At 39.1% G+C, this 21,814-nt stretch overlaps 1 protein-coding gene and 1 long non-coding RNA gene across 3 annotated transcripts in view; both read left to right on the forward strand.

The window, feature by feature from the left end:
• Positions 1–21,814, forward strand: part of negr1 (neuronal growth regulator 1) — a 240,512-nt gene that overhangs the window by 24,197 nt on the left and 194,501 nt on the right. Inside the window, exon 2 of the mRNA XM_034706749.1 lies at positions 4,043–4,112. Coding sequence (XP_034562640.1) covers positions 4,084–4,112 — 29 coding nt within the window. The 5' untranslated portion in view covers positions 4,043–4,083. The remainder of the gene's footprint in view (positions 1–4,042; positions 4,113–21,814) is intronic.
• Positions 11,738–20,624, forward strand: LOC117829190. 2 transcript variants are annotated; one of them, XR_004634568.1, is made up of 3 exons: positions 11,738–11,792; positions 19,768–19,895; positions 20,008–20,624. It is a non-coding gene; the product is annotated as an uncharacterized LOC117829190 (long non-coding RNA). The 2 variants fall into 2 exon arrangements; XR_004634571.1 differs by lacking the exon at positions 11,738–11,792 and adding an exon at positions 11,819–11,918.

A 21,814-nucleotide genomic window follows, 5' to 3' on the forward strand; every position in this document is an offset into this window, starting at 1 on the left:
GGGGTCTCATTTATAAAGGTTGCTTACGCACAAAACGGGGCCTGAAATTGGCGTACGCCAGTTTTCACGCCAAGTTTGTGATTTATAAAAAACAAACTTGACGTGAAAATGTGACTACCGGTAAACAAACTCTGACCCAGGAGTACGTACATTTTAGAGGCAGGGGGAAATTGGCGACGCAGTTGGTGAGAGGGGGAACTGAAGTCAGATTATATTTTGATGCCTTTTACACATTTCATTCATTGGATAACAACATTAACAGACCCGCGTCACCATCATCACTAAAATCTACACATTCTATTTGAATGTGTGTCTGTGGTGAGTCGTTTCCAATAAGCTGTCATTAAAAGATAAAAGCGTGACTTAAAGTTCATCAAATATTTAATCAGCTTTGTCTCACCGTCACATTTCTCCAGTTTCTCCAAGGGTAGAGGAAACACACGGGCCGTATCCTAACGTGTTCGTCGGGAGGTAAAACCAAAGTAACATCAGAAGACGTAAATAAGCTGCCGAGCAAAGTGACAGTCATGTTTTCAATGAGTCTAATGCTGTGCAGAGTCTTTGAGTGTAGTTATACTTTAAATAAAGACTGCTGTACGACGCACACGGAGCGCAGAGACACAGTGACGGCTGCCTCACACACTGATCACATCTTCATCACCTGCATGTGTTTACTGTGTTAATGAGAAAAGTGTGGAGTAAAGCCATGACCGGTTCTCACAGTTATTATCTTACATATCATAATAAGTCAAAGCGCAGGCCAAGCTGCACGGGATTAAACCAACGCATTAAAACTTATATTCACGGATCAAACTTCTGTCAGATAATATCAGAGAGAGGAGATCTCTGAAGGACGTGAGCTCTCTGTAATGTGAAATAAAAGTTTGTGTCCTGTAAACATGAAACACTGCATTGAGACCCGTGCGTAATGATGAATGATGGATGCTCTGGCACTGCTGACGGATACACGCTGCAGCGACGTGGAGTCACTTGACATTTTTATTTTTATTTGTATTTCTTTTGTGTCCCTCCTGCTGTAAGAAACAATGCGTGCTCTCTGACCTCAGCTTCATTCACGAGGATCACGATTTGTGTGTCAGAAACTTTATTCTCTCCGTCTTCCTCTCAGTTGTTGCCGTGATTCACAACGAGAACCTATGATCTTCCGGCTCATTTGTATGCATCTTCATTCATAACGTGCTTTGCATTGACCGTATATGGTTGAATGTGGGCGTGAAAAGGGCGGAATACGAGGCTTGAACTACGTGCGCATATCTCCAGGTGGTTTGTGATTTATAAACGGAACATTGCGTAAAGTTTGCGTGCGAACGGTTTTATAAATCAGAATAATTTTTGGCGCACACCATTTCCGGGTTTTCGGAGTACGTACTCTTTTAGTAGGGATTCTACGCACTCTTTTATAAATGAGACCCCTGGCCTGTCTAGTCAGATAGTCGGAATTTAAAGGGTTATTTCAGTTTTCTGAAGTGGGGTTGTACGAGTTTTATGTCACTAGTAAGTTTACTAGCCTACTTGCACCACTCTATTCAACAAACAATCTGCACTAACATAATGCTCTTGTATGAGAATGAGGGTTCACATACTCATGTTACACTAATGTTAATATGATATTGCTTTTTACTGCCACACTGGTATCTTATTGGTATTTATTTTATTATTGGTATTTGTTTTGTCATTGGTACACTTGTTATTATCAGGTTTATCTTATCTTATCTTACCTTAGCCACAAGGGATGTCAGTCAGCTCGGCGCATTCAATGAGAAACTGCAAGGAGAAACAGCACACGAGCTAGGCTACATTTTTCAGCAGAAGGGGTCAATTCTGCCACGTAATTAAGCCAATTTTAAAGGACTCTGACCCACACACTTGTTTGGTTTAGGTGTACGCTCTACTTTGGGATTTTTCAGCACTTCACTTTGCCACCAGAAAGCCTGTTTGTTTTTGCACTATTTGTGGACACTAGCTTGCGTGCGGTTTCTGCCTGGAGTTTCTCATTAAAGGGGCAGAGCTGATTGGCAGCGGGCACTAAAAAAATCCCACTTCAAAAAAAGTGAAATATGCCTTTAAATTCCTGTTTCAACAACTTAGAAATATTTTAGCATTTGAACGAGTTGTATGAATTGAAAATAGGGGCTTGAAATAATTAATAGTCATTAAATTCTCAGACATGAATTGCCTCCACAGCCAACCAGAATCAAGTATTGACAAAGTAAAATGTTATAAGCTTTTATAACGCACTTGAAACAAATCATGTAAGAGTTATGTCCAAATAATCCAAACTAGCGCTGACCCCTCACACCCTGGACACAAATTCTTCAAACTCCTCCCCTCCGGCAGGCGCTACAGATCACTGGGCGCCAAAACAACCCGACATAAGAACAGTTTCTTCCCCCAGGCTGTCACTCTGATGAACACTTAACCATAACAGTGTCATACCTGTTGGATAAATACTCTCTGTAAATATACATGTAAATACACAATGCAACAATTCTCCAAGCAGAATTCCATATTTCTATTTTTTGTATTATTTAACTACTATTTTATAATGTAAAACTACCTCTGCTACTCACCACTGCACTTTATCATATTATTTTAGCCTGTACATATTAGTCAAGCCTATTTGTTGTTTCTTTGTATTTATAGCTAAGGTTATTGTTATTATATTTTTTATTTTATTTTTTATTGTAGTTCTTATTCTTATTCCTATGCCTTGTACAAAGAGAGCACAGCTTACTAAAGTCAAATTCCTTGTGTGTTCAAGCATACTTGGCGAATAAAGCTGATTCTGATTCTGATTCTGACTAACTGTCACATAAGCCAGACACATAGTCTAAAATGTGACTCATTGTAAAATATTATACAGCAGTGAAACTGTGGTAAATCATCTCGAGAGGCAGCTTGTTTTGGTGGAAGGATTTAGTAAAAGCTCTTTAGGGACAGTAAACACAAACACATCAATACCCATGAAAAAAAGATGGATATTGATACGTTTATGTGGAGCTGAACCTTCTCCAGCTTTGAAATGTGTTTTTCAAAATAAGCCTCTGAAGACCTGAAAGTAGTTTTGAGTGATCATGGGGTGAAGCAGATAATGCTGTCTCAGCTATCATAAAAATGTGTTGGTTTGTTGTGTTGGAGAAAATATTCCTGTCGGAGTGCACGGCAGCAGTCACACTGGAGCTATAATATAAGATATTATGCAGCAAGTGAAAAGGTGTCTCCAAATACTCATCACTGTGAAGTTTGGAACCATTACACTTAGAAACACTCTGCACTGCATCAAATTACATATTCCACCTCGGCTGACAAATATTACTTACATTTAAGTGGTGGAGGTGAGTTGATATGTTGGGAAAAAGATCTTTTATAGTGACAGGGAATGCAAACACTTGAGCTGAAAATAATACAATCCGTGACATATGAAGAGAGGAGAAGAGCAAGGACGTGTGCAGAAACACGGAGAGATAAGAAACTGTCTTTGGAATAATAACTGTATATACACTGTTAACATCCATATCATCCTTACAGCCAACCCAAAGAGATAAAATGCCATTACAGAAGCTATCTGTTCTGTATAAATAGAGCCATGTCACAATGTGCTGCTGTGGCTGTTCTCTGCAGAAACACTGGGCAGAGCAGTTCCACCCTCCTCTACAGCCTGTGTGTGTTCATTTCAGGGAGCAGTCACCTTTTAATGCTGCAGCTGCAGGAGGAAACTGAACCTGTATTTTTCTCATGCATGCGCCTTGTGGCAGTGTTAAATTCGATGTTTCCACCCTGTCTGGGAAGGAGCTGTGTTTGTTTTGAAAGATTGGGTCGAGACAGGTGCAGCTTTAGATCTCCCTCTTGCTTAAACAAGAGGATCCTAAACCCCTGGATAAATGATCTGTACTTACAGAGCTGTGCTTTCTGCATAAACACAACCCCCTGTCAGACATGTTTTTCTTGTACAGTCCCAATCTTGCGCTTGTCAAGCTTGACACAGTTTGATTAAACTTGTCAACACTCCTCCTCTCCTCAGCTCGGCTTCCGACCGGCAGTGGCAGACGCAATCACCCCAGGATGCACCGGCAGGCTGCCACTCACCTCGGGTCAGTCTCATAGCACTGTGCTTTGTTCCTCCTCTGCCATACAGCTAACCTCAGCAGCACTGGAAATACAGCATTATCATATTATTTATGAGGGCCGGCCTTCTGGGATGCACCTCAAGCAGGAATACCAATCTAACTCTCCTGCTGTCCTACACTGAGCCCTCAGCACTTGCACTTCTGAGCCTAATCTTTAAGTTTAGGTTCCGTGGGTGTTATTTACTTGCTGTTTGAGCAGATGTTGTGCATATACTGTAGATTATTTTGTCATAAATATGCAACTCTGAGGGGAACTAGTAGTATAAGACAAAATAAGCCTGATTTTTGTGTTAGAGATTGTCTTGGGTCTGCAGATTCCCGGGTAGTTTGCCTTAATATGAGGATTTGGTTTAATACGCCTGAGCTCCGCTGCAGCTCCCCGGCGGAAACACAAGGATGTGATCTGCTGCCTGTCTCGGCTACAGACAATCTGCCAATCTGTTCACTGGGACGTGAAACACAGAGCTTTTCCCACTGTTTGGACTGACAGATTAGATTGTTAGCAGAAAGTCATTATTTCCAGAAAGTACACTAATCTGCAGAGGCTGTCCGAGTATGAGACCTTAACTTACCCTCCAGCCATAAAGATATTGTTTCAGAATTCACGTTTTTGAATGAAGCTAACAAATGAGATTGAAATGACGTCACTTTCTGAATCACATCTAGCAGAGCACGACTCAGGTAACTATATTAGTCATTTAATATCCCTTGGCTTTTTGTGCGGCTCAGCCTTGGGCTACATCTGATTTTCTATGCCTAAACAAGTGATCATCAGACTGTTTCACAATTCCTCTTTTCCCAAAATACTTTCACACTGAGCCTATCACAATCTATCAGTGCTAATTAAAGATACAGCCTGTTCAAAAATCTGCTATGTTAAAACATTATAAATACTTCACTTTGAATCCCATCTGTCTCAGCAAGATAGGCTGTTGAAACTTAGCAATGACCCACAGTATTGTGAAGCTAATCAGAAAAATATCCCAAGTTTTCAAACATTCAGGGTTTCCTCTGTTTTCTCCTTTTGTGAGAACTCATTATGGCTCTGCATGTTTCCTTAACTAACCCGTCGGAGAGAAATTTCACCTAATAAATCTGCCTGGCATACTGCGCCGGTATCTCTCAAAGAGTGATTGCACATGCTCTTGGAGGAAAAAAGGCTTTCAGTACGTTTCTTTGCAGGACAAAGAATTGGCCAAATCTGAAACATTTACACGGCTGAACAGTGGAAATGAAAAGGGGTTCTTTTGTTTCTTTAGCATAATTCACCAAGTCCGTTCTAGAAGAAATGTACTCAGATATGATGGGTGAATAATACTTCTTCTAGATGACACACTACCATTTAGCATGTGAGTCAACTACCTTCATGAGGGAAAGATTGAGATAAAGATTTTACAAATCTGTTCTCCCCAACGATGCTCCCCACAGCTCCTCAGACCAATTGTAACAAGCGTATAACATATGCAGGCAGGCTGCATTCATGCCACCCAGGACTGATAAATATGTTGCAGACACATTGCAGAAATTGCCTCATCCTCCTGTGAGCATTTTCTCCTACTGTCCTTAACTGCAAAATACAGAGAAGCAAAAGGTTGCGGAGCGGGGAGTGGCATCTTGGGAACACACTGGCCTCAGCAGCATGTCTCCTTTCATGCCTCATTCATTCACTTTATCACCTCATTAGACGAATGTGAAGGTGTGGGGGAGAAGCCTTGTCACTCCGAGACAGAAAGGGAGGAGCTGTACTCCATCTTCTCCTCCCCCCTTGGCCCAGCAGCTTTCCCCCTCCTCCCTTCAATTGCTAGCTGCATGTGTGGATAACATTGCTCCAGGGAGGAGGGTGTAAACTGCCATACAAGCACACTTCATCAGGTGACATGAGGCACACCAGGTTTCACAGTGAGAGATTCAGGAGTGTGTGGACACATTAGGACACAGGTGAAAATGCATACATCCACATGTATATATAAATATATAAACACAAGTAACTATTCTAAGAATGATTGTATTCCATCCTCTCAATACACAACACTTATAGCAATCCTGGACAGTTCTTCTATTTCTCTTTTTATCTTATTTTGGTTGTATTGATTAAAAAAACACCTGAATATGCACTTTAAAAAATTTCATTGCCTCATGTTCTCTTTGCACATTATTGACTTTAGGTATATTACGACAACATTTATTCCTTACCAATACTGATGCTTAAACTTGAGTATTGACCTACTGCTATGAAATCTTTGATACCAGAGGGACTAAAAAGTACCCATTATTGGTGGAGAACATTCATTGTCGAAAGTTGCTAACTTTGAAAATATGACACTGCATTGTTGTTGTTAGTTTGTAACTTGTAAGTTGTTTTTGTAGGGCAAACATAGGATGGCAGATTGGTGGGTGGAATAATGCTCAGAGTCAGAGATCTTGACTTGGTAAGCAGCTTACCGTTTCTACGGACTTTAAGTATAACACACTAAAAAAGCCATAAACATACACGACTATCCAGCATCTCTAACAAATATCTCTGCAATAATTATAATGTACACTTTTTGACATCACAGTTAACAATCCCATGATCCTTTGCTCTGATATGTTCAACAAAAGTCCAAGCAACAACCGGCTTTTAGTCCCATACAGTATTATAATGTTTGGATTGGCAAATTGAAAGGCGTCATCATTGATACCTGAAAATGCTTATGTTAGTGTTGGAGGTCATTCCCACTACTGGTGAAGATTTGATATAATGGTACCGGTACTAATATCGGTATTGAACAACTCTATATGATTTCATTAAAGTAACTAATCATGTAATTTGACAGTCCAGTACGATACATCTTTCATAGTACAGCACAAAGCATCCAAGAAATGTATATACTAGCATCTATACTGGTATCAGATACTGGTATCGGTACTGATATCTGTAGCACAACCACTGTATATTTTCTTGAACTTGAATTTGTTTAACTCTAAATTACAGTACAATGCATCCTGAAACATTGGATACTATTATCACTGCTGATACTGGATACAAATACCAGTACTGGTATCGCACACCAGTATTGGTACTGATGTCTGTATTACAACAACTTTATCTGATTTGGTTTGATAAGCTACTATTTTAACTTGACAATACAGTATAATTCATCCTAAACATTGGGATACTACTATTAGCCCTGTTATTGGACACCAGTATCAGTACTAGTATCAGATACTAGTATTGGTAGCCAGTATTGGAATAACTATTGATATTTGGTATAATGCATCATAATATTGCCTCAACAATGAACACACTTAAACACTCTCTCTCAAAAGAGTGAACTGTATATGATCATTTGCTATATAAAAAAAGGTCAAATGTAAAGATTAGTGCTTACAAATCATCAGCTATAAGCTTCTTTAACCAAAACAACATTAAGCCCCTACTGGCAAAATCCCAGTAATCATTAACATATACGCTCGTGTGTAATGTGTGTGTGTGCGTGTGTGTGTGCATGTGCGTGTGTGTGTGTGCATGTGCGTGCGCATGTGCATGTGTGTGTGTGCGTGTGCGTGTGTCTATAATCTAGTTCAAAACATCTGTCTTAACACTGCAAAGTTCCCCCTGCTGCCAGATCGGCTCACTGAACGATAGCGGTTGTGGGAATCATACAGAGGGGATAAATTGCACCAACTCTCTGGTTTACAAGAGAACATCGGTCAGAGCTGCCCTGGATACATAACCCAGATGAAACCATGCATATAACACACTCTTACACACACTTGTACTCCAAAAAAGAAAAACCAGCAATTTGTCATTTTTGGGTGCGGAACTAAAATAAGTTTGTCCTGAGCAGAAATGACATTAATCATGGGTACAATCCACATTGATTTGGAAAAGGTAAGAGGAAAAATCATCGTCTTCACTGTATCCCAATGTTACTGTGCAGAATACAAATGGAGTTTTTCATTTCATGTGTCAGGCTCTCACACGGTCAGAAGAGACAGCGCTGTAATGTTAGAGTTTTTAGGAGCTCTATCATTATGCTCAGCCATTGTATTGATTTCCTCTGGCCTTGCGTTGACTTGAATCCCTCTACGACAAATTGCCTTCATATTATTGGGATATAGCCCCGGCACAGGCCACTTCACAATTATTTATTAGATGTGTACTTGGTTCAGATTGCTTTTTTTTTTCTTCCAGAGAATAAACAATAAGTAGCTTTGATGAAAGAAGATCCCCTTTCATGTCTGAGCGGTAGCCTTTATGTACCTCAGGCTTTATGTACAAATGAATACACTTAAATTAAATGCTGCAAGGTAAGCTCTCCTAGAGGAGTGTATTATGTTTCTTTGCTATCTCCTGAATAAAGAAAATGTATTAGGACCTTTTAGCATAAGTGTTTCCAGATCTGGTGGCAACATTTTTAACTTTATCTAACCCATTTATAGCATTAAAGTGTCATGCACCCACCTTATCACAATACTTCCCTCCAAATACTTTGATGCCAGCTTTATGAAACTAAAAAATCTCAGAATGCACTTTGAAATTTCCGACCACAAAGCCAGATAAGCTGTCTGAAACTTGTGGTTTGAAAATGTCTGGAACAGTTTTTGGTACGCTTTGGGCTTTCGCAGGTTGTTTTTTTTAATATAACGGTCTGTCAGTCTGACTGTCAGCATGTACTGTATAGATTTCGGGTGCTTATTGATGTGACACTCATTAAATGTTTAACCTCCTGATCCGCCAAACAGCAATAGAGATGTAGAAATGTGATGACAGGCTACTTTGAATTCATAAACTGTCAAGGCCCAGGCATAGCTCAGTGAAGCCTTCCCTTTCAAAGCAATTACACTGAAGCATAACTCGATCTTGAAGAGGATTTCTTTGAATTATTCATCCTGTGAAACCATGTTTGGCTTGTAGAGAGGATAAATATCTTTCAGTATGAGAGATGAACTCATGTTAAAGGTTGACCACATGAAGGAACTCTCATCTACACATACTGTTAGTTATTCTCCCTGTAGCAGTGTACAATAATTTGCTGCTTTGCAATCAATTTTTCATTTTTTATCTCTTTCTGTGTCCCCTTACCTCGATTTCATCTCTGTAATTTAACATTATTTGGTCATTGATTTTTACTGGCAGTCAAATTAAGTTTCTTTTTCTTGAGACAAAGCTGCTACTGCTTTGTTTTCTTTAATCATAAAAGTAAATTATCGAACTATAATGCGAGTAACAACAGCACTGCAGCTAATGAAAAGACAATTATTTACTTGTGCACTCCCCACACATTCTGTTTGCAAATTCCACTCCTGCAGTTTCAGGCTCTGTAACATCAGGCAGCACATGAAGCCAGCTGTAGTTCAGACAAAACAGTGTATATTTTTATGCTTTCCTGAAATATTTAAAGATGTTGTTTATGTAAAGCTGATGAGAGAGAAATAAACACAGAAGATATACTTTAAAAGTGGAGGATTCTGACTTAAAATTTCACTGAACAGCTCATAGCACACATCTGAGAAAAGGTGTTGTCAGCTCCATGTGTGCTACTCTGAAGCTGAACTGACCTTTGACCTTTCTGCATGCTGGACTCAGGGAAGACGTAAATACACAATGAGTAGGCTCATTGTGTAGCGAAATGCTTGCCATTGGTCACTAAAGGCTGGTTTATACCTCTGCAACGACCCTACGCAGCAGTGGTTGACCCGAACGTGAGCACTACATACTTGTGTGTCTATGATTTCGTAACGCACAGCAATAAACGCCTGAGGGCAGTGTGGTCTCTCTGACAGTCGGGCTGCCTTTTTCCGGCTACGTTCACTGCTTACTTTTTCAGAGCGATTCGGAGCCTATTATGTTAATTTACAACTGATACATGTTGCTGTTTATCATTCAGCAATGATAACAGGGAAGAATGGACAGGAGACGTCGGAGGAGATGAAATACATGGCCGATGGGGACCAATCACAGGGCTTGCAGTCTGCGACAATTCGATGCATAGTTACAATTTAGAGGGGGTGCCTCCACGTGCATAGGACTCTGCGGAGGTACGGGAGCTACGCAGACCTGTGGAAAGGCCTACCCTGTCGATTCGATGCGTAAGTATAACTCAGGTCTTGGTTAAGGTGGTAAAGGAGGTACATTTTTGGTGAAACAAATGTAAGTGTGCATGTTTGAAATGGCTTTTTTTCCCCATCCACATGACAGAACGAGAACATGGGTACTAGAAAAAGTAAGTTCTTTAAGTATACAGTACTGGAATTCTGCCTCCTTCATGCCCAGGCCTCTTATAAACTGTTGCTGTGTGGCCGTAAGCCACCTGTGTATTATAATTGTTGGCCAATTTTTGGTAACTTTGTACAGACCTGGCCAATGGGCAATTCTTTGTGTTGAACCATGTTATTACTGCGGCAAATTTAAGTGATAGTGGCTGATTTTTAGTGGAGCGGTCTTTGGGAGGGATTTACACAAATAGTCAAATATTAAATGTTGGGGCACTGTTGGCCTAGCGTTTTAAACATGCGCTCCATGTTCAGAGGCTGTAGCCCTTTTCCTAGGGGTCACTGGTTTGGCTCCTGGGCTTGACCATTTGTTGCATGTCTTCCCCCATCTCTACCTTCCTGTTTCTCTTCAGCTATTATATCTAATAAGGGGAAAATGCCCCAAACAGAAATTAACATATAAAGCGTTGTCACCCTCTCTTTTTTAAATGAGTTGTTAATATTTTTATTATGGTGTGCCCAAAATGTCGGTCTAATATATTGTGAAAGATGTCACACATTGGCTACTATCATAATGCCATAACGGCCTACTACCTGAATATAAACAAGCAAAGATGACAGATGGCATCTTGCAGCGTAACGGTGTTTGATCGACAGAATGAGGATAAAGTTGGAGGCTGTGTGGTTAAAACTGGTATATAACCACTTGACTGAAGCAATGCGTTACCATCAATGTCAGCTAAACTTGTAAGGGGGACCAAAGGCTGTTGGTGCTAAGGTTAGCCACACTCCACTAACCAATTTGAAATCTTTTACTCAAAAACGATATGATCCTGTGTGAAGCTGTGTTGAATAAATGGAGAACACTTTTGAGTGTTTTTTTTAATCTTTCTAACATCAGGGTTGTAGCGAGGTTCTCTTCTCATTAACTCACGTTTCGAAAAACACATAGGCGTAGTCGGAAAATTGAAGTGATTATTTATTGGTGCCGGCCACAGTGCAATATATTTACAAAGAACAAAAACTCAAAAGACTATTTACAAAAGAAACAATCAAAAACAGGGTCAGTGGACAGACACTGCTCAAGAAGACACCTCCTTCTCTTACCAGGCGAAAGACAAACTGCCCTGAGGGAACTCAACACAGCCCTGTTATATATTGTTGACTCCTCCCACTGGGCGTCACTAATTATCAAATGATTTCTACAAACATTACTTTCTAACAATTAATACAACTGTAAAACAAACAATAATACAAACCCCAACAACAATATATTTATCACAATCTTTGGCAGTACTTTACCTTACCCTTAACTACTTTTTCAGGGGGTAAAATATACCAACAAACAAACAATTTATTTCCACACCCATGTGGCACTTTTCGCCCCCCATAGTTAATACGCGGAAACGGGACGTTCCGTTTCCACGGATTCCCCGCACCCAGGCGGTAGGTGATGCAATGTGTGCTGTGATGTTTGAGTGCTGAGTGTATGCGTAATAAAACAATAGGCCTTCAGGTGTGCACCCCCGGCGACGCTACGTAACGGAGAGGCACAGCGGACTGCTGGAGTGGGTGAGAAGAGGGAAACTGACGGGAAGGAAAGTTGTGTGTGTGTGTGTGTGTGTGTGTGTGTGTGTGTGTGTGTGCCAGTGTGTCTCTGCGCACACTGCGCTCCGTTCAGTGACGGTGCCGCTCCGTCACAAGGGTTAATTAGAATTCAGATTTCCATTTCAACAATAAGAAATTAGTTGCCTTTAAACATCTGGTCTTGAGGCGTACAATGATGCCTAAATGAGTTTTCAGATTCTGCCTCTTAGCCAAACTTATTTGAAGTGCTTTTTCTGAAGTAAGAATGGCTGTAAAGTGATTGACATAAAAACATCACAACAGTAGAATTTGCTCTCATTAAAATTTCTTATAACACATATTTACTTCAAGCTATTTCCAACCATTTGAAACCAATCAGAGCTGTCTGATTCTGCTCCCGTCACATTCTCCAGTAGGTGGCTGGGTAATTTCGAGGGTGTCTTTGTGTGCCTGACAGAGTTAAAAAATATTTATAAAATTGTGAATAATGTTATATGATGAGGAAAAGGTGTCCAATTAAACACTGAACAGGTTCAATTAAAGATATAATTGCCTTAGGCAACAAAAAAAGCTGACAGTTGGCAGAGAAAGACTTGAAATAGTAGCACAAAGAAGCGGTGTGAGCATTCAGATAAGGAGGCTCCTCGTTTAAGGAGTAATGTGTGGTTAGACTGCAAAACTGTATTACTTTTCAGCTGAAGAAAACTGGCTTTTCACTGTTGTAAAAATCAAGTTACTGAAGGATAAAACTTCCAGAAAAGCCAGGAAATGAAAATAAACTGTATTGTCTTAAATGTGGTAACATTTGAAAAAACAACAGCTTCTTCTCTTGCAGTTATTTATGGCACTAATGAAAAGCACTGTGAATTATGAGCAAGCAGTAGAACAATTAGTCCTAATGGAAATATTGTGTTTCAGATTACTTAAATATTAATTTCTTGTCATGATTTAAAACCACTCAGTAGTGTTTTGAAAGGACAATTTTAAAAACATATGTGTAGAATGTGTTCCTGTGAAAGTTGTTTACTTGAATACTAATGGCCTTTATGCAAAGTGTGAATTTGTAATTAGTATGACATTAACGAAATATCATAATAATCAACACTGCTAATGTATCATCCTGTTCATTTAGTGAATGCTTTTATCCCAAATAAAAGGAGCTCATCAGTTTTCACAGTGGTGGTGGAGGAGACTTGGATGTGTGCTGCATCCCTCCCTTAAACAGTGATCAGCCAATGGCTGCTTTGCAATTGTAAATTGGAACTGTTAGATTGCCACGTGCTAAGGTGCGGTGTAGCTTTAATTAGAGCTTTGTGAATAACACAGAAAAGGCTATTCAAGAGAATACTAAAATAAAATGAACACAGCAGAGACATGTGTGAAGATTTTTACTAAAATGACATTGTCTTGTGTGCTGATCAAATAAAAGAGACTGAAGAAGGGAAAACAAAGACGCTTACTGAAAATGTCCAACAAAATCCAGACAGTCAAATGAAAAATTCTAAAATTGAAACAAGAAAGAATAACAAGGAAAACCACAGAGACACAGACAGGTTTGATGATGAACTGACACAAGAGAGGAAACAGAGACTAAATATACCCTTTGTAAAGAGTAATGAGATGTTACAATATCATTTAGCAGAGATGCAGCTGGGTCCACAAGGCACAGGTGAAGACAACAAGGGCGGGACACAATATACATATAAAGAGTAGACGCCGCATTGGCTGCTGGGGTGCAAGAAAAACGGCTGCCATCTTGGTCCGGTCATCCTACCCATGATCCGACCTGTAAATGTAAACTGAAGCAGCTGAGACTTCAACATGCCAGAGCACTGTGCAGCAAAATACCTATCATACATCACATATATCACATATCAGAATATTCTTTTACTGTTAAGCCCACTATGAATATTAAAATATGCCGAACCATGTGTCCTGTATCATACCTACATGTATGATGTTTCCAGAACAAAAACGCATGAACATCAGTTTAGTATTCAGCGAGTTATGATTGATGAGTGGAGCGGGTGACCGGACCAAGATGGCGGCCCCATGGCTCTTCAGCGCCAATAGGTAGTAGCGGTCGATGCGGCATCTACTCTTTATATGTCTATGCAGGACACACAATCACATAGGAGGGAAAACACAGGAAGTAAAACACAGTGGGAGATAATACTACAAAATAAAATAGGAAACACTTGAAAACCAACTCTAGACCAAAGGAATACACAAAGGGATTATTACATAGACACAACAGTATACAAAATAGATTAAAAAAAAAAAGTTTATTTAGGATTATAGGTAAAAATATTCACCCAAGGAAAACATGAACTCCAACAAAACACTTAGGTAATTTAAACTGAAAAACAACACCAGGAAAACTAAAACCAAGATGAGGTGACATGAGACAATAGGCAATACGATACCAAATAACCTGGAACTAAAAACTAGAATAACCAAAAATAGATTTAAATAAAACTTGGAAAAGACCATAGATATGAGACATATGTGAATTACATATGTGCTGCCCATTAATGGTGTTAAGAAATGAGTTGACCCTTTTTTTTTGGCCTATATAAAAATGTTCTCCCTTGATCCCCATGATTTACTTTCAGATGTCTTTATCTTTATTTAGGTTATATTCAATAACTTTGGTTACATGTGCAATCTTTCTGCAACTGATTACAATCACTCTAATTAAAGATGGTGGAGGTAAAGCGTACATGTACATGCCTCAAACATTAAATATAAATAAAACCATTTTGACATGTGCAGAGTTGTTCTGCAAAATGTGTCAAATGTGCTGAAAATTGCAGAAGAAGAAACTCTTCCTTCCACCTGTTCATGTTGGTTACAAACACTGCTGCCAATGAGCCAGTTGTACATAATGTGTTACAGATAAAGTAAAAAAATAAATAAACACTGCTGTTGCTGCATTCCTCCAGATATGTAATTCTCTTCTCTAGCATCTGTGGCTTTGGATGTCTGTATTTAAATTTTACTTTTACAGACAAGATGTGATACCTACCAAAATGTGTCCATCCATTCCAGTAATAAACAAAAGCAGAAACTTGCCCTCTCACGTGGGGCAGACATGAGGAATACGAATAATTTTACGGCAACCAGTACAAAATAATTTTTTTAAGTGTTTATGTCACTATTGATCCGAATAACAGAAGGCATAAACTACCCCTCTCAATAGGAGTGAAATTTTGACCAAAATTGTCCCGACTCTATAACTGACAGTGTTCACTTGAATCATCTTCATTCTGATCAGGCTGTTATTTGTAGTCCATGCAAACATAGCTATTGTCTAGGTATTCTTTCTGCTACTAGTCAAGGACTCGTTGTTTTAAAAATCTTATTACATTGACTGGTTAATTGGCCTTTGAATCACTGCAAGCTGCTTGAAAATATGAATTTGGGCAGGCATAGCAACTGGAACAATGAAACTGTGGCACCAACTGAGCTACAGAAACAAATGACAGGTCAATTTACAAACCATACCGTAGTGAGGGAAAATGTCTTAAAGCTGTTAAATTCCAAGCCTCCAATAAGAAAATTTCTGTTATGTCTGATTAAAAAGTCATGCTTATGTTACCATGAGTGATGATTTCAATCAGTTGACAACCATATTTAATCTCATCCTCTCCTGTCAAGCATTGTATCCAGCAGATATGTTCACTCAGGATGCTTCAATCAAATTCTTCAAGGATTAAGCCTCATCTACTATCAGTGATCAGGGATTAGCGATATAATCTGGTGTTGAATCACACCCAAAGACAGATGGAACAATAAGTTAACTACACTCAAACATGTCTACTTCAATCTTCTTCCCAGCACACAGACATTATTACACTTCACAGTCAAATGTCCGTATTTTCACACAGGTTGAACCACAAATCCGTGTGCGCTGCAGTGTTATTTCTCCTTGAGTGGCGCGCCACATAGAGCAGGGACGTCCCTCAGGAGATAGAGAGCATTTCATTTCACACTGACACGTTCACCTCTATCCTCACCATCCCGCAGAGGGTTCCTGGGGTTGTCAACCATGGGGAAATGAAAGAGGAACTCGAGCTTGTGCTGGAGTCAAAACAACGTAAAAACCACATTTGTGACCAAAGAGCGAAGCTGGTAACAAAATCGCTTGGATCTCTTCAGTTTGGATAGTTATTTATGTTGTTGTATTCGAATGTTCCTGTTCTGTCTCTTGCATCATTTTGGAACAAAATAGCCTGGGATTTTATCACTGTCAAGTAAAGGGTAAACACAGGGTGTATAAAAGACAACTTCTGCTATATGGGAGGTATAAAACTGTAATAGCTTGTTTCAGTCCCCTTTGTATTTAGATGCAAAAGGTGAACAATACACAGTGGCTTTGTTTGTCTTTGGCCAAGTCAGGGTCAGCCTTCCAATAAAGCACACATGGGGGCTGGTAGCAGTCAAATAAATTGGATTTTATATGCTTGCCATGAATATAAGGCTCATCCAATCTGGAGACTATACACTGCATTTTTAGAGCGCTCACGATACCCCCAGGCTTTTCATCTCCAGCAAAGCTTTGCAGTATCACTTCTCATTATTTCTCCCTGAATCTTCCAATCTAACCAATTCTAGGTAAAATATGACACATCCGTTGTTCTCCTGAGGTTGCATGTGCAGGGATACTGAGAAGGAGTAAAGAAAAGTCAAAGCATTAGGTGTTGTTTTCTATCTGAGCTATTTATTCACATCATTTGTTCTTTTTGTATTCCCCCTCAACATGCATTCATCTGTTAATGAGCGAGGATGCTGATGGTTCTCTTTGTGTCTGGGTAGACAAGGTTATAGCTTTCTTATTCAATTATAGACTTTTGTTTATCATACCAGCTGGCATATTGAGCTGTTTAATCAAATCTCTTTTTAGAAACTGTGGTTATTCACCTTGAAATATAACTTGATGGCTGTTTAGATATTAGTTGGCGACTTTTTAAAATACAACTCAAAGTCCCCAAAAATTGGGGAACCAAAATTAGATAGTTTTCAAATCATTAAAACCCTATATTAAATAGAAAATTGCACAAAGACAACATATACAATTGTGAAAGTGAAAAGATCTATTGCATTATGAAACATATATGCTCATTTTAAATGACTAACTCATTCAAAAAAATTTATACAGATGTATGTTTACCATTGTGCTGCATTTACTCTTCTTTTAACAACACTCTTGAAATCTGGAATGGTTGTCCCCAATATGGGATTTGAGCTGCTCGACATTTCAGGCAAGGACTCGTTTGTTGTAGTTTTTGGTCATGATGCACCAAAGGTTTTCTTACTACGGAGCCATGCTGTTGTAATATCCACAGAATGGGGTTTGGCATTCCTGAAAAAATCATTGTCTAGATGGCAGTATATGTTGCTCCAAAACTGTATATTTGTCAGTATTAATGGTGCCTTTCCAGACGTGTAAGCTCCTCATAACATTGGCACTTTGGATCCAAATACCATCACAGATGCTGGCTTTTGACCTGTGCTCTGATAACAAGCTGAGTGGACCCTCTCCTCTTTGGAGTGAAGGATGTGGTTTCTGGGATTTCCAAAAAGAATCTTGAGAGTCAGACCAGAGAACAGTTTTCAACTTTGCCTTAATCCATCTGAAATGGGCTTGGTCCACTCTTGGAAGTGACTTTGAGCCCATGCAGTGATTTCCAATGCAGAGTCATATTTGGTTAATGCAGTGCTGCCTGAAAAGATATATTCTGAAGGTGATACAATCCCCAAATTCTTTGCAATTTCACAATGAGGCATATTATTCTGAAACAGTTTGCTCACACAGTCTCTTACAGAGTGGGTAACCTCTTTGCATCTTCACCTCTAAGGAACTCAGCCTGTCTGAAATTAAATTTTTATACTGCATATCATGTTACTAACTTATGGCAATTTAACCTAATTGCTTGGGACATGTCCTCTAGGTGTTTTTTTTTTAACATGACATGACTTTTTTACAGTTGTTTTGTCCCTGCCCCAACTTTTTTGAAATGTGTTGCCAGAGTCAAATTTGAATTGATCCTACATTTTTCATAAACAAATACAATGTTCAGTTACAACATGATTATGTTGTCTTTGCATTATTTTCAAGTAAATATAGGGTATCAATTATTTGAAAACCATCAAAATCTATTTTTCTCAACTTTATGTTGTGTCCAAACATTTTGGGAATTGGGGTTGTGTCTACTGAATTTTTAGGGTAACTTTTTTTTCTGTGTATGAACTAAGAACAAAAGCACAGCTAGACGGACATAGTTACAAATTTTGTTTTGAACGCTTTCCTCTTTTCAAAATTACTCAGAGGAGTTCTTCTGCTCTATTTGGATATGATTAGCAATTGTTATAAAGCACACAAGCTCATCCAGTAATCAAATGTTCTTGTTTTTGAAGAACACAGACAAACCCCATTGTTTCTCATATTGATAAAACACAAAAAAGGTCTAATGATGTACACAAAGCTGCTAATGAGTAGCCTCTCTGATGTCCTTTTTGGTATGCATAAGGCAGTGCAGGTAGTTAGAGCGGGGGCTCTGGAGGTGCGGTAGGTAATCTATTTCTCTGTGCCAGAAGGTCAGACAGATTAAACCCTGCTATGAAGATCCCAGTTTTCTATGACAGCTGTCTGCAGGGGAGCTGCACGCCTCTAAAACTCAACCCTCAATGAGATGTAAAATGAACTTCCTGTATTCTGGTGTGAAGGTCATGCTTTTGTACCAAAAAGAACAGCCTCTTGACAATCCCTCATTGAAACCAATACATTCTCTGAGCTTCAAAAGGATGAAACTGAATCCAAATGGCTGAGCAGTGAAACCAGCCAAAGGCCAGTGAAGCGTACATTTGCATGTAACAATCACTGAGGATTAGATCTAGTCCAAGACTTACAGAATTTAGACTTTTGGTCATCATTTCTATCTGACGTAAAATGACATCTCTTTTTAAAAATATTTTTTTCACCACCATGCTTCTTACATTACCAGAATCACCCTGAGCTCTGTAATGAAAAGAGATATCTTTTCCTGTCTGTAACCGAATGAGAAAAAAATCTCCCTCTGGTGATAATATTTTTCCTTGCTCATTTCACTCCCTGCACAGGCTGTATTTAAACTTAGACCCCCATATCACCTTCATTTTTCATTCAAATAATCACAGGCAGAACTGAATTCCTTTTACATTCTTAGTAATATTAATTAATTCTGATGGTTTGTAAGTATAGATCTGGCCTCTTTCAATATAATTTTCTATATTCTTTTCAAGAGCTTAACACCTCTGATTTGACCTTTGCTGGCTTGTGATTAAGCTTGATACCCTCTCTCTTAAAAAAAAGGCTCCATATGAAGTGATTATCTTTAATGACCTGGGTTGTTGTTTTGAATACCTTAAAAGGTCACATCTAACTTGGCTTCAAGATTAATTCCCAATAAATTAAATTTCCTGATGACATTTTGGCTCTTTCTGTGACAAAATTAAGAAAACATGAACTTGAGACATAATTTTTTAATACTTAAGAAATGAAGATAAAGAAATTCATTGTTTTTTTTCAAACAGTCACAGGTTAATGTCCGTGCTCATTGCCGATTGGGGGAAATACTTGAGCCTGATCAGTCTACACCCCATGAAATTAGTAGTCGGTTCTTAACAGCAAAAGCAATGCCAGGGGCAACAAGTCATTTCAGATTAATGTGCTGGAAAGGAGTCCTACACATTTCAAATGTGTCTGTTGACACTGTGGCAAACGCATTTGTTTCTCTTAGCATTCTCATTTGGTAAACGTTATTGCAAAAACGCTAGTGTCTGTCTCTGGCAGGGAAATAATGACAGTAACTGGGCACAGTTGTGAGCACAGCCTGAGGAGCAACAGGACTCCAGCCATCTCTGACAGGAAAAAGTGGAGCAAGATCCTGACCTGCAGTCCAGGCAACAGCAGCAGAGCTGGTGAGTGTATCTCTAAGTTGGCGATAGCATCAAAGTAACTTAAACCATAAGTGCTAGTGATTATAGCATCAGTGTTAAAAGTTATGAAGCTGGCCTCCATTTATGTTTAAAGGTGTGTCAACTGCAAAGCCCCGGGAAGCAGGAGAGCTGAATGAGGAGAGACGTGTCAACATAAATATTCTTGCAGTCGTTCTGTTCACCTCATGTGACTTTACCTTCAATGGAAATGTTCAGTTTAATGTTAATAAGTTCAGGGTGAGACAAGAACCCCTCCACTTCCAGTCAGTATTTTGCTCATCTTTTCATAATAGGAACTGTTCTCAAGGCCAAGATTCTTCTTACATTGTTGAACATTCTTTCTTGTGATTATGACTAAGATGGTGGCACAAAAGGGAGGTCTAAGTATTCCTGCACTACTAGTGGCACACTAATGAGAAATAAATGTTTTAGTTCTTATAGTCTTTTATTACAGGCTGCTTTGAATACTTGATTCTTCCTGGCTAATTACAGTATTTCAACGTCTGTGATTTCTTTGTAGCAGACTGTTGCTAAGAAAAACAAACCATTTCAAGGGACACTGTTCTGATCACAGACTCAATCTGCAGGAAGAAGACAGGTAGAGATGTAAGAAAAGTGTGGATTAAACATAGAACAGGTTAAATAACACAATATGCTGTTGGCTAGGACCGAAAAATTGACTACATTAAAGAGACATGATGAAAAAACTGAGCAGATCACAGTTACGACACTGTTTGAAGCCAGTGAGGGACAAAGAACATTTTGAACATAAAGTTTGGCTATTTCTTTAGTCTTGTTTAGAAAATATATTCTTTTAAAAACAAGTGCGTTGCTATAGGTGAGGAACCCTCCGAGGGTAAGGCAAGTGCTCACTCTGTCTGTGCTCTATCCTGCTATTCAGACACCCTGCCTTACATATACTAGTCCCCAACATACAGTATGTGCTAGTAGAAAATTGCACTCCTAAGTTTACCAGCATCTACAAAGGGAATCAGCAGGACAGCAACTTGAAGAGTAAAACTAACTGAGTTGGCATTCAAGGTAACTACAACTTGTTTAGTTTTTGATTTAAAAACAGCAGAACCACTTTTTCTTTTCTTTTTTTTTCTTTTCTTTTCTTTTTTTTTTTTTTACCCTGTAGCACCTCAGGAGTTACTTGAAGTAAGATATGATTTGTATTCAAACTGGTATCAGCCTTGTGTTAAACATATTGTATTCTCCGCAAGCATCTTGTGTTGAACACCTTCTCCTCAACAGAGGGAAAATTGCAACTCACTTTATTCGGAACTTGTACTTAAGAATGTGTCTTGAAGTAACTGTGATTCAAAGAGTTTAATCTTGGTGGATGCACAACACATTTATCTGGTATAAGAAAAACTTTTTGGTATATACAGAGGGGGGCTTTGCCATGCTAGCTCACACAATCAAAGAAAACAAACAGGAGCTGCTGGTTTGCCTGTGGCTGCTGTTTGAATGGAACACAATAAAAGAAAACCTTGGGAGCAGGAAGACAGCGTTACACTTTTCTTTCCCACACACTGAGGTGAGGTGGTTTATACTTGCAGTGCTCTGCACATACGCCATATCTTCATTACAATAAAGTCAGTTAGATGGGCCAAATAAAACAGAAATATATTTTTATCTGAGGAATACAGGAAAAAAATAACACTGCAAAATAGTCTTCTCATGAAAAGTAGCTAGGAGGTGGTGGAGTCCAAAAACTGACCTTTTAGGAGACTGTAAAGTGGACTCTGGATGTGTCAGGTGATAAAATGAGGACTCCATATGCTGCCCCAGCTAAAAAGAAGTAGGTGTGTTGTGCAGTATAAGGGGCATAAGGTCAGCATTATGTTGTGTACTTGTTTTAGTGACCCCCACAAGCAGCAACATAATTAACTACT

Source organism: Notolabrus celidotus, chromosome 2, assembly GCF_009762535.1.
Source record: "Notolabrus celidotus isolate fNotCel1 chromosome 2, fNotCel1.pri, whole genome shotgun sequence".
Classification (NCBI taxonomy): Eukaryota; Metazoa; Chordata; class Actinopteri; order Labriformes; family Labridae; genus Notolabrus; species Notolabrus celidotus.